Below are 12,159 nucleotides of genomic sequence, written 5' to 3'. Positions count from 1 at the left end.
CAGATCAGGGAGTGACAGAAGGCCTGATTTACGCAGTCTCCTCTGAACAGTTGATGTTGAGATGTGTCTGTTACTTGAACTCTGTGAAGCATTTATTTGGGTTGCATTTTCTGAGGCTGGTAACTCTAATGAATTTATTCTCTGCAGCAGAGGTAACTCTGGGTCTTCCTTTCCTATGGCGGTCATCATGAGTGGCAGTTTCATCATAGCGCTTGATGGTTTTTGCTAACGCACTTGAAGAAACTTTCAGTTTCTTGAAATGTTCCGAATTGACTGACCTTCATGTCTTAAAGTAATGATGGACTGTAATTTCTCTTTGCTTATTTGAGATGTTCTTGCCACAATATGGACTTTTCACAAATATAGCTATCTTCTGTATACCACCCCTACTTTGTCACAACACAACTGATTGGCTCAAACTCATTAAGAAGGAAAGGAATTCCACAAATTAACTTTTAACAAGACACACGTGTTAATTGAAATGCATTCCAGGTGACTACCTCATGAAGCTGGTTGAGAGAATGCCAAGAGTGTGCAAAGCTGTCATCAATGCAAAGGGTGGTTACTTTGAAGAATCTCAAAAATAAAATATATTTTGATTTGTTTAAAAATAAAAAATAAATGTTTACCTTAAGGCAAGTCAGTTATGAAGAAATTCGTATTTACAATGACAGCCTACACCGGCCAAACCTGGACGACGCTGGGCCAATTGTGCGCCGCCCTATGGGACTCCCAATCATAGCCGGTTGTGATACAGCCTGGATTCGAACCAGGTTGTCTGTAGTGACGCAAGTAGCAATGAGATGCAGTGCCTTAGACTGCTGCGCCACTCTGGAGTTAAAAACGTTTTTGGTTACTACATGATTCCATATGTGTTATTTCATAGTTTTGATAGAAAATAGTAAAAAGAAAAACCCTTGAGTCGGTGTGTCCAAACTTTTGACTGGTACTGTACATGTATCTGACGCTAGTGGAATAGTGGAATGATAGTTTTTCACAGTATTACTTAGCAGCCAGTGTTTTGATACGCTGTGATATTCACCTACTGATTTTTCCCGCCATAGTGGCATCCGTTGTCAATATGGGAAAGCGGATCTGACTTTGTGGCTGAGTTAACTAGTGTAAATCGCTTTGTAATTTCCTGGTTGCTAAAATTCTACACTCTTTGCTCAATTTCAGTTTAGGATGGACAAAGTTGATTTACTGTTTAACAGAATTTGTTTCTAGAAAAGTGAGGCGAGCACCCCCCCCTAAAAACAAAATTTGACACCAAGTGAGGGTTTTTTATAAATAGTGGAGAATGAATAAATGAGTACTTTACCACATTTCCCAACACACCTGTGCAAGCGCTAGGCCGAATGTAGGCTTCCAAGCGTTATATTATTCCAAACAAAATCCTATGCTAGGAAATCCTACCTGTGTTATTTTGAAAAAGAATGCAGATGTTACAATGTTAGTTATAATCATGAGAAATGAAACGCAATGGGCAGCATATCTTGTGACAGTTTCTTTATTCTGAACATCTCTGATTAACATCAATAACAGCATTATTAGCATGTGTATAATAGAATACAATATCCTATGTGTTTTTTCTAATAAAAAAGTTTTGACAAAATGTATAATGATTGAATTACTTAAATTCAGCCTTACTAGGCTTTAACAAAAATAAATACACATTAAAAGGCCTATCATAAACACACTTTATAGGAGAATAGGCTGCTGTATATAAAGAGGGACAATCTGTAATGTAGATGCAGGGAGTCAGGAAGCAGGTGCAGTTGGAGAGTTTAATATTAATGAACACGTAACAATACAAAAACAAGGAATGCGTCTGAACTTGTAACAGACAATAATGCCTGATGGGAAATAACAACTAAGTGCTATATATAGGGGGAGTAATCAGGGAAGTGATAAGGTCCAGGTGTGCCTGATGATGAGGCGCAGGTGTGCGTAATGAAGGGTTGCCAGGACTGGTGGTTAGTAAACCGGCGAAGTCGAACACCAGAGGGGAGGAGCAGGAGTAAACGTGACAGCCGTTGATGAGGAAGTGAAGGCATTCCTGATGCATACGTCCCACAGTGAGGGTGAGGGGTGCTGTGATGTGTGACATTCCCAGAGGTCGACCAGCCAACGCTTGAACCAGAAATGTAGAGGAAAGAGGGCATGAGGGGATGTTACAAAGGGAAACCCAGACGCGAGCTGCCCAGTGACGCGAGCCTACCAGACGAGCTAAATGCCTTTTATGTTCGCTTCGAGGCAAGCAACACTGAAGCATGCATGAGAGCACCAGCTGTTCTGGATGACTGTGTGATAACGCTCTCGGTAGCCGATGTGAACAAAACCTTCAAACAGGTCAAAATTCACAAAGACCCTGGGCCAGACGGATTACCAGGACGTGTACTCAAAGTTGCGTGGCGAACTGTAAAGTGTCCTCACTGACATTTTCAACCTCTCCCTGACCGAGTCTGAAATATCTACATGTTTCAAGCAGACCACCATAGTCCCTGTGCCCAAAGAAGCGAAGGTAATCTGCCTAAATGATCACCGCCACGTGGCACTCATGAAAGGCTGGTCATGGCTTACATCAACAGCATCCTCCCAGACACCCTAAACCCATTCCAATTCGCATATCCACAGATGACGCAATCTCAATCGCACTCCACACTGCCCTTTCTCACCTGGACAAAAGGAACACCTATGTGAGAATGCTGTTCCTTGACTACAGCTCAGCGTTCAACACCATAGTGCCCACGAAGCTCATCACGAAGCTAAGGACTCTGGGACTAAACACCTCCCTCTGCAACTGGATCCTGGACTTCCTGACAGGCCGCCCCCAGATGGTAAGAGTAGGCAACAACATGTCTGCCACACTGATCCTTAACACTGGGGCCCCACAGTTAGTCCCCACCTGTATTCCCTGTTCACCCACGACTGCATGGCCAAACACGACTCCAACAACCATCATTAAGTTTGCTGACGACACAACAGTGGTAGGCCTGATCACCGACAACGATTAGATGGCCTATTGGGAGGAGGTCAGAGAACTGGCAGTGTGTAGCCAGGACAACAACCTCTCCCTCAATGTGAGCAAGACAAAGGAGCTGATCGTGGACTACGGGAAAAGGCGGGCCGAACAGGCCCCCATTACCATCGATGGGGCTGTAGTGGAGCGGGTCGAGAGTTTCAAGTTCCTTGGTGTCCACATCACCAACAAACAATCATGGTCCAAACATACCAAGACAGCCGTGAAGAGGGCACGATAAAACCTTTTCCCCTCAGGGGACTGAAAAGATTTGGCATGGGTCCCCAGATCCTCAAAAGGTTCTACAGCTGCACCATCGAGAGCACCCTGACCGGTTGCATCACTGCCTGGTATGGGAACTGCTCGGCATCTGACCGTAAGGCGCTACAGAGGGTAGTGCGAACGGCCCAGCACATCACTGGGGCCAAGCTTCCTGCCATCCAAGACCTATATAATAGGCGGTGTCAGAGGAAAGCCCATAAAATTGTCAGAGACTCCAGTCATATAGACTTTCTCTGCTACAGCACGGCAAGCGGTACCGGAGCGCCAAGTCTAGGACCAAAAGGCTCCTCAACAGCTTCTACCCCCAAGCCATTAGACTGTTGAACAATTCATAAAATTTGCCGCCGGACAATTTACATTGACCCCTCCCTCCTTCCCACCCCTCTTGTACACTGCTGCTACTCGCTGTTTGTTTGTTACCTATGCATAGTCACTTCACCCCCACCTACATGTACAGATTACCTCAACTAGCCTGTACCCCTGCACACTGACTCGGTACCGGTGCCCCCTGTATATAGCCTCGTTATTGTTATTCTTATTGTGTTACTTTTTATTATTACTTTTTATTTTAGCCTACTTGGTAACTATTTTCTTCTTCTTGAACTGCACTGTTGGTTAAGGGCTTGTAAGTAAGCATTTCACGGTAAAGTCTACACTTGTTGTATTCGGCGCATGTGGAAAATAAAGTTTGATTTGATGTTCAGTGAGGCGGCGAGGGATTGGTCATTGAAATTCCCAGTGGCACAGAAGTCCACTAGAGCAGTAGATACAACATATGAGGGACAGCCAGCTAGTGATAGACACTAGAAAGGGTTTGGTGGAAAGTGAGGATGGTGAAATACTCACGCCAAACCCAGGAGACAGATGATCATGGGACCTTCCCTCTGCTCTTATGGACCCCGGGCTGGGACATATCGGACTCTGCTGAAGCTGGTGCCCCTCCTGTCCACAATAGGGACAGAGCCCCAGCTGTCTATGACGGTGTCGCACAGCCGCAGGGAGGCGCCTGGCCCCTACCTCCATAAGTTCAGGCTCTGACTCAGATTGGTCAACAAAGGAGGGAGAGAGGTGATGGTGGTGCCGACGCTCCCGCAGAAGGTTACCCAGACAGATGGCCATCACGATAAGTGCGTCCAAGGAGAGGGTGTCATCTCGGGCACACCAACTCCGTCTGGATATCCTCGCGCAATCCTCTTCAGAATAGGGTGCATTCCATCCGTTGGATGCTGCCACTGTCCTGAAGGTGAGGACGTACTCTGCAGCTGTCTGGCCTTCCTGCCGTAGGTGGAGTAAGTGCTCATCTCAATCTCCCCCCTGAACAGAGCCAAGAACCCCTCATATGAATCCAGCTCCTCTTCTCCTCTCTCCCAGATGGCCCTAGCCCACTCCAATGGCCGTCCAGTCAGCAGGGAAATAACCATGGCAACCTTGCACCTCAGTGGTGGGGGCTCCCATCTGATGAGCGAAATAGAGAGAGCACTGGAGTAGGAAGCCACGGCATTTTGATGGAGTCCCGTCGTATTTGTCCGGGAGGGACAAACGGACCTTGCTGACCTGGATCAACTGCTGGATGGGCCGGGATGCTGGCTCGAGGGGTCGACACATAGGAGAGAATCCTCCGCCTGAGACATTGAAGAACGGAGGACCTCTTCCATACCCGTCCCCAGTTGAGCCAGCTAGTTAGGATCTCCATCTGGGAGATGTCTTGATCAACTGCTGCTTCCATGTGGTGAGGTGTTATTTTGTCATGTGGACGCAGGGAGTCAGGAAGCAGTTTGAGAGTTTAATATAAACGAACACGTACCGCTACAAAAACAAGGAATGCGTCTGAACATGGAAACCGAGACAATAACGCCTGATGGGAATTTAAGAAATAATTGTAATCAATTGAAATGTTAATGTATAATGAGGGCATTACCTGAATCTATTCTATAGTGTATAGGCTTTAACAAAATATTAATTCAAATATGAATAGGCCTATCATAGACTAGGCCTTTACTTTGAATAAAGAGGGACAATCATTCAAGTTAGGTCTGTCAAATGAATGTAGCTTTGGAAAAAGTACATGTAGTGATACGCTGTGGGTAAGTATCACTAGTACTGCAGATATATTATGGACATTTTCTGAAATTGCAATCCCCAAAAATCTAACATATAATATTTCTTCGTAAGCAAAAAGTGAAGAAGAAATTAGATTATTGTAAATGTTCTTAATTCCAAGATATCTAAATCCATGTCTTAAACTCAGGGCAGTGAGATAAAAAGCTAATGAAAGCAATTTAACATGTTTAAGTCACTCACAAACTTCATCTGAAAGTTTCAGTATTGATTATTTTAAACCCCAAAACATGTTTTAGAACAATAACTGCTGTACAAAAAAATACTAGATAGCAAGCTAAATTGGTTGCCTAGCGACAATATTTTTGTAATGAGTGCGCTGAGAGTCGGGAAGCAAGTACAGGGAGTGACTGTTTTAATAAATAAACAAAACAATAAACACGAAGCACAAACAACGCACCGACATGAAACAGAGTCAATAACACCTGAGGAACGAACCAAGGGGAGTGACAAATATAGGGAAGATAATCAAGAAGGTGATGGAGTCCAGGTGAGTGTCATAAGGCGCTGGTGCGCTTGACGATGGTGACAGGTGTGCGGGATAATCAGCAGCCTGATGACCTAGCGGCCGGAGAGGGAGTATACGTAACAGTACCCCCTCCCCGACGCGCGGCTCCTGCCGCAGGACACCGACAAAGGGAACGAACCCGGGGATCAGGAGCGGAGCGTTCACCCCTGCTGAAGCGCAGGAACCCGTCGAGCTGGCTAGGGCGCGGGCGGCTGGGGCGCGGGAACTTGTTGAGCCGGCTGGGGCGCGGGTGGCTGGGGCGCGGGAACTTGTCGAGCCGGCTGGGGCGCGGGAACCTGTCGAGCTGGCTGGGGCGCGTGCGGTTGGGGCGCGGGAACCTGTCGAGCCGACCTGGGGTGCGGGAACCTGTCGAGCTGGCTGGGGCACGGGAACCTGACGAGCCGGTGGAAGCAGGGGAGCCTGGCGATCCGGCTGAGGCAGGGGAGCCTGACGAGCCGGTGGAAGCAGGGGAGCCTGGCGATCCGGCTGAGGCATGAAGGCCCGAGGCAGGGGAGCCTGGCTGAGGCAGGGGAGCCTGGCGATCCGGCTGAGGCAGGGGAGCCTGGCGATCCGGCTGAGGCATGAGAGCCTGTAGTGGCTCCCGGACCCGATATCATTTACATTGACACAAAAACAAAAAACCCTCCCTGATGCTTCCTTTAGGTGAGGTGTTATTCTGTATCTAGTGCGCTGAGAGTCGGGAAGCAAGTACAGGGAGTGAGTGTTTTAATAAATAAACACGAAACACAAACAACGCACCGACATGAAACAGAGTCAATAACACCTGAGGAAAGAACCAAGGGGAGTGACAGATGTAGAGAAGATAATCAAGGAGGTGATGGAGTCCAGGTGAGTGTAAAAAAAAATCTAACCACATTTTTAGCTCCGGTACCGCTTGCCGTGTGGTAGCAGAGAGAACAGTCTATGACTAGGGTGGCTGGAGTCTTTGACAATTTTTAGGGCCTTCTTCTGACACCGTCTGGTATAGAGGTCCTGGATGGCAGGAAGCTTGGCCCCGGTGATGTACTGGGACATTCGCACTACCCTCTGTAGTGCCTTGCGGTCGGAGGCCGAGCAGTTGCCATACCAGGCAGTGATGCAACCAGTCAGGATGCTCTCGATGGTGCAGCTGTAGAACCTTTTGAGGATCTGAGGACCCATGCCAAATCTTTTCAGTCTCCTGAGGGGGAATAGGTTTTGTCGTGCCCGCTTCATGACTGTCATGGTGTGCTTGGACCATGATTGTTTGTTGGTGATGTGGACACCAAGGAACTTGAAGCTCTCAACCTGCTCCACTACAGCCCCGTCGATGAGAATGGGGGCATGCTCGGTACTCTTTTTCCTGTAGTCCACAATCATCACCTTTGTCTTGATCACGTTGAGGGAGAGGTTGTTGTCCTGGCACCACACGGCCAGGTCTCTGACCTCCTCCCAATAGGCTGTCTCGTTGTTGTCGGTAATCAGGCCTACCACTGTTGTGTCATCGGCAAATTAAATGATGGTGTTGGAGTCGTGCCTGGCCATGCAGTCATGAGTGAACAGGGAATACAGAAGGGGGCTGAGCACGCATCCCTGAGGGGCCCCTGTGTTGAGGATCAGCGTAGCGGATGTGTTGTTACCTACCCTTACCACCTGGGTGCGGAGTGTCATGAGGCGCTGGTGCGCTTGAAGATGGTGACACGAGTGCGGGATAATCAGCAGCCTGATGACCTAGAGGCCAGAGAGGGAGTATACGTGACAATTTTTAAGAAGATGGCTAATAAGTTCGTAAGAAGATATTCGAGAAGTTTGTAAGAAAATCGTGAAATCTTAAGATATTGTTGAGGAATTGCACTTATGAACTTCGTTCTTTTCTTAAGAAGCTTCTTACGTTTTTTAGTAAGCTGTGTTTTGTGAATCTGGGCCCAGGTCATAGTGCAGAGCCTATCCCTGCCACAAGAATAAACACTCACATTTCTACTGTGTTATGGTGAGGGAGTGTATTGTACCGTAGCTGCAGGGCAGGGCAGGGTGGAGGGTGGATCCAGCCTGCAGCCCTGGAGAGGTGCAGCTTGAAGACGGTAATCAGATCCCTCTCTCAGCCCTGTCGGCCTCCATCCATCCACCGTCAGGCAGCACTTTACTTTAATTACCCTGCTGCCAACCTGCTCTGCTCTGACTGCTGTTAGTGAAGCCTGCGGGACAGCACATCTAGAGGGCTGTCAAAGCCAGAGGCCCGTCAGGAAGCACTAACCGCATCCAAGGCAGCCAGAATGGATATGTGCACGGCACAACACTGCCACTTAGATAGACACTCCCCTCCTAGGCCGCCTGCCTGTCAATATATATGGTTCAACCCTTTGACTCAGCTTGTGTTTGTAAATCAATTACTTTAAAGGGTGTAAAATCATAGCTGGATCTCTTTGCTCCTGGATCGCTGTGCTCCTGGATCTCTGTGCTCCTGGCTCTCTGTGCTCCTGGCTCTCTGTGCTCCTGGCTCTCCGTGCTCCTGGCTCTCCGTGCTCCTGGATCTCCGTGCCCCTAGATCTCCATGCTCCTGGATCTCTGTGCTCCTGGCTGGATTAGATATCATGTTGTTAAGGGCAGCCACCTCCCGGGGATATCTTCAGTCACATGCTATAGAGAGAAACTGTATGTTGTAGATTTTTCCAAAGCTAACACAAAATCAACCTGACACTATTATTACACTGAATGCTGACAGTACCATGGAGTCGTGTGTGTGTGTGTGTGTGTGTGTGTGTGTGTGTGTGTGTGTGTGTGTGTGCGTGCGTGCGTGCGTGCGTGCGTGCGTGCGTGCGTGCGTGCGTGCGTGCGTGCGTGCGTGCGTGCGTGCGTGCGTTGTATAGCAGGACATGATGAGTGTTCTAATGCTCTGGGCATGGTGTAAGCTGTGGCTCCTGAGGACATCTCCCAGCCTCAATAACCTCTTTCTAACCTTGTGTTTGATGTATTTGATACCATTCCACCTATTCCGCTCCAGTCATTACCACGTGCCTGTCCTCCACCAAGTAAGGTGCCACCAACCTCCTGTGGTGTGTGCGTGCGTGTTTCTAATCCATAGTCTCTATCGCGCTTCCCAGGTAATGACCTGTTCCTGGTGGCAGTCCATGAGCTGGGTCATGCCCTTGGCCTGGAGCACTCCAACGACCCCACAGCCATCATGGCTCCCTTCTATCAGTACATGGACACAGAGAACTTTAAACTACCTCACGATGACCTTCAGGGCATCCAGAAAATCTATGGTACTGTGTCTATCTATGGTACTGAATTTCCTACATTTTATTATATTATAAGCATGCCCTCAATATCTGTTCAGTACACTAAACCAAGTAGTATGTTAATATTTGTCTTGTGTACATGTTTTTTTAAACGAGTTTCATTGTTTTCATTGAAGGAACAAATGTTAAATGATCATGTTAAATTATCATGTTAAATGATCATGTTCAATGATAATGTTCAATGACAAAATAATTACAATGATAATGTTATTTTTTGATGCCCTTAGCTAGTTAGCTGGCTAGGCTAATGTGTCCCATTCATCTCCAGGTCCACCAGACAGGTCCGCCCAGCCCACCAGAGCCCCACCCACGGCCCCTCCTCCACGCTTCCACCCCCCCTCGGAACCCCGTAAGCACGACCGTCAGGTCCGGCCCCACCGCCCTCCTCAGGGCGCAAAACCCTCCAACCCCAACGCCAAACCCAACATCTGTGACGGAGGCTTCAACACCCTGGCCATCCTCAGACAGGAGCTGTTCGTATTCAAGGTAGGTTGGCATGTACAGATACTGTATGATGTATCCTTGTCTAACCTATATAATCTCATGAACACAGTGTTAAAAAGGTATGTTTGCATGAGGAGGTAGAGATGGGCACTGAAGGGTTTCAGTGGAATCAATCACTCCTGGTATTAAACAACAAAGCAAATTTCAGAGTTTAGGTAATACTACAGTAGAGAGAAGGGGATGAATATGATGAAACAGATCATGTGTTTTTGTCTACATGTGTGTAGGACCAGTGGTTCTGGAGGGTGAGGGACAACTCGGTGGTCCCTGGCTACCCTATGGAGATCAACTTCTTCTGGAGAGGCCTGCCCGCCAAGATCGACGCCGTCTACGAAAACAGCGAGGGGAAGTTTGTCTTCTTCAAAGGTGAGAGAAGGAGATGAATGAGAGATGGAGGAGAGATGAGAATGAGAGAGAGGGGGGAGAGAAAGAGAGATGGAGGAGATGAAATGGAGCTTATGCTAGCTCTTGTATCAACAGAAAGTAGCATTAGGTTTGAAGGTTCGTTAGAGGAGAGCAATTTAGAGAGAAAGACAAAGCAAAGTATTTTGTTTGTGGTCATCACAAACAGTGTCATTTTTACACTGTAAAATTTTTTTATAAATGTTTTTGTTTACTCAACTTTTTGGTCAAAGTGTTACCAGAATTTAACATTTTTAGTTCCAACATGAGATAACGAAGTCAACTTAATTTTTGTGTTTTCTCAATTTGTCTCAAATCTTCATTCAACTAGAAATTATTATTTTGGCAGAAATGCCAGAAAATGCTTTGGAACTAGTTACACACACAGTGCTTTTAACTTAACACACGTTGACAAACATGATTACATTGTGCATGTTCATTTATACAGTAATTCGTATTCAACATGTCCTCACCTGGAATTGGAATTCGCAACCTCAAGGTTGATGTCATTCCGATCTACCTGCTACGACATCCATGTCTGTGTCAGTGACTGCTTTCACTTGTATTGCTACACTTTGCACTTCAAAGTAAATCTCAGTTCTGTTAAAAGTTCACTCAAGAAAAAACGATTATATTTATCATAGCGATTAATGGATAACATTAAAACAAAGTAATATTCCCCACCAACACTAGACAACTGTACAGAAAAACCTAAAATGGCTTAAATAAGTATATCAAATGAATGATGAGAGAATAGTCAGATGAACTGATAATTGACACAGACATGGTGGCGTTGCAGGAAGATCGGAATGACAGCACCAAGAGGTTGTGAGTTCAAATCCCAGGTGAGGACATGTTGAATACTAAGTACTGTATAAATTAACATACAAAATGTAATCGTGTATGTCAACGTGTGTCAAATATGTAAATTGAAAACATTGTATGTTAAAAGCGCTGTGTAACTAGTTCCACATATTTTTTTGTAAGATGCCAAAAATATAAATGTCTAGTTGAATGAACATATGAGACTAATTGAGCAAACACATAATTTAAAGTGGACCGAATTTTTGCGTATGTTTTCTCATGTTGGGCAACCTAACATTCAGGTTAAACTTAGACCAAAAAGTTGGGTAAACAAAAAAAAAGGCAGTGGAACCAGTTACTTAATAATAATTAGTTGAAACAACTAGATTTGTGTGTGTTTTTTTGTTGTTGTTTTTTATAATGTATTAATAAGTATACAAGAGAATGCCACTTCAATTAGTAGAAATATTGCTTGTATGTTCTAAATAGCATCCATTTTGTTCTGTATGATACTGTACTGTATAATAACGGGTGAGAGTTCAGCCCCTCCTCCATCCCTCCTTCCCTCCATCAGGCAGATTGACATGACATCTGTCCTCCAGCAGGATCACAAAGAGTCTCATGCTTTATTTATTCCCTGGTGGAGGAGCTACTTGCTGGACTGGACTTACGCACAACGTTATAGTTGCCCCTTACCGTATCCACTATAATAAAACTACTGTAGAGTAGCTCTTTAATACGCGCATAAGACTATTATTAGCTCTTTAAAATACTCCAACACTATCTTAGCTGTAATATACTCCAACACTATCTTAGCTGTAATATACTCACAACACTATCCTAGCTCTAATATACTCACAACACTATCTTAGCTGTAATATACTCACAACACTATCTTAGCTCTAATATACTCACAACACTATCTTAGCTCTTATATACTCACAACACTATTTTAGCTCTAATATACTCACAACACTATCTTAGCTGTAATATACTCACAACACTATCCTAGCTCTAAAATACTCACAACACTATCCTAGCTCTAATATACTCACAACACTATCTTAGCTCTAATATACTCACAACACTATAGTAGCTCTAATATACTCCAACACTATCTTAGCTCTAATATACTCACAACACTATCTTAGCTCTAATATACTCACAACACTATCCTAGCTCTAATATACTCACAACACTATCTTAGCTCTAATATACTCACAACACTATAGTAGCTCTAA

At 45.6% G+C, this 12,159-nt stretch overlaps 1 protein-coding gene across 4 annotated transcripts in view; it reads left to right on the top strand.

Annotated features, from left to right (window-relative positions):
* mmp16b (matrix metallopeptidase 16b (membrane-inserted)) overlaps positions 1–12,159 on the top strand; it is a 42,519-nt gene that overhangs the window by 24,434 nt on the left and 5,926 nt on the right. For 2 of the 4 annotated variants that reach the window (XM_071361496.1, XM_071361495.1), the window contains 3 exons: positions 9,011–9,172; positions 9,477–9,694; positions 9,940–10,078. In XM_071361496.1, the coding sequence (XP_071217597.1) occupies positions 9,011–9,172; positions 9,477–9,694; positions 9,940–10,078 (519 nt within the window). Of the gene's footprint in view, positions 1–9,010; positions 9,191–9,476; positions 9,695–9,939; positions 10,079–12,159 lie in introns of all 4 variants that reach the window. The other 2 variants (XM_071361494.1, XM_071361493.1) reach the window with 1 other exon arrangement.

Source organism: Salvelinus alpinus, chromosome 23 (assembly GCF_045679555.1).
Source record: "Salvelinus alpinus chromosome 23, SLU_Salpinus.1, whole genome shotgun sequence".
NCBI classification, from domain to species: domain Eukaryota; kingdom Metazoa; phylum Chordata; class Actinopteri; order Salmoniformes; family Salmonidae; genus Salvelinus; species Salvelinus alpinus.
Note: the sequence above shows the minus strand (reverse complement) of the source record. Positions and strands in the feature narration are given on the sequence as shown.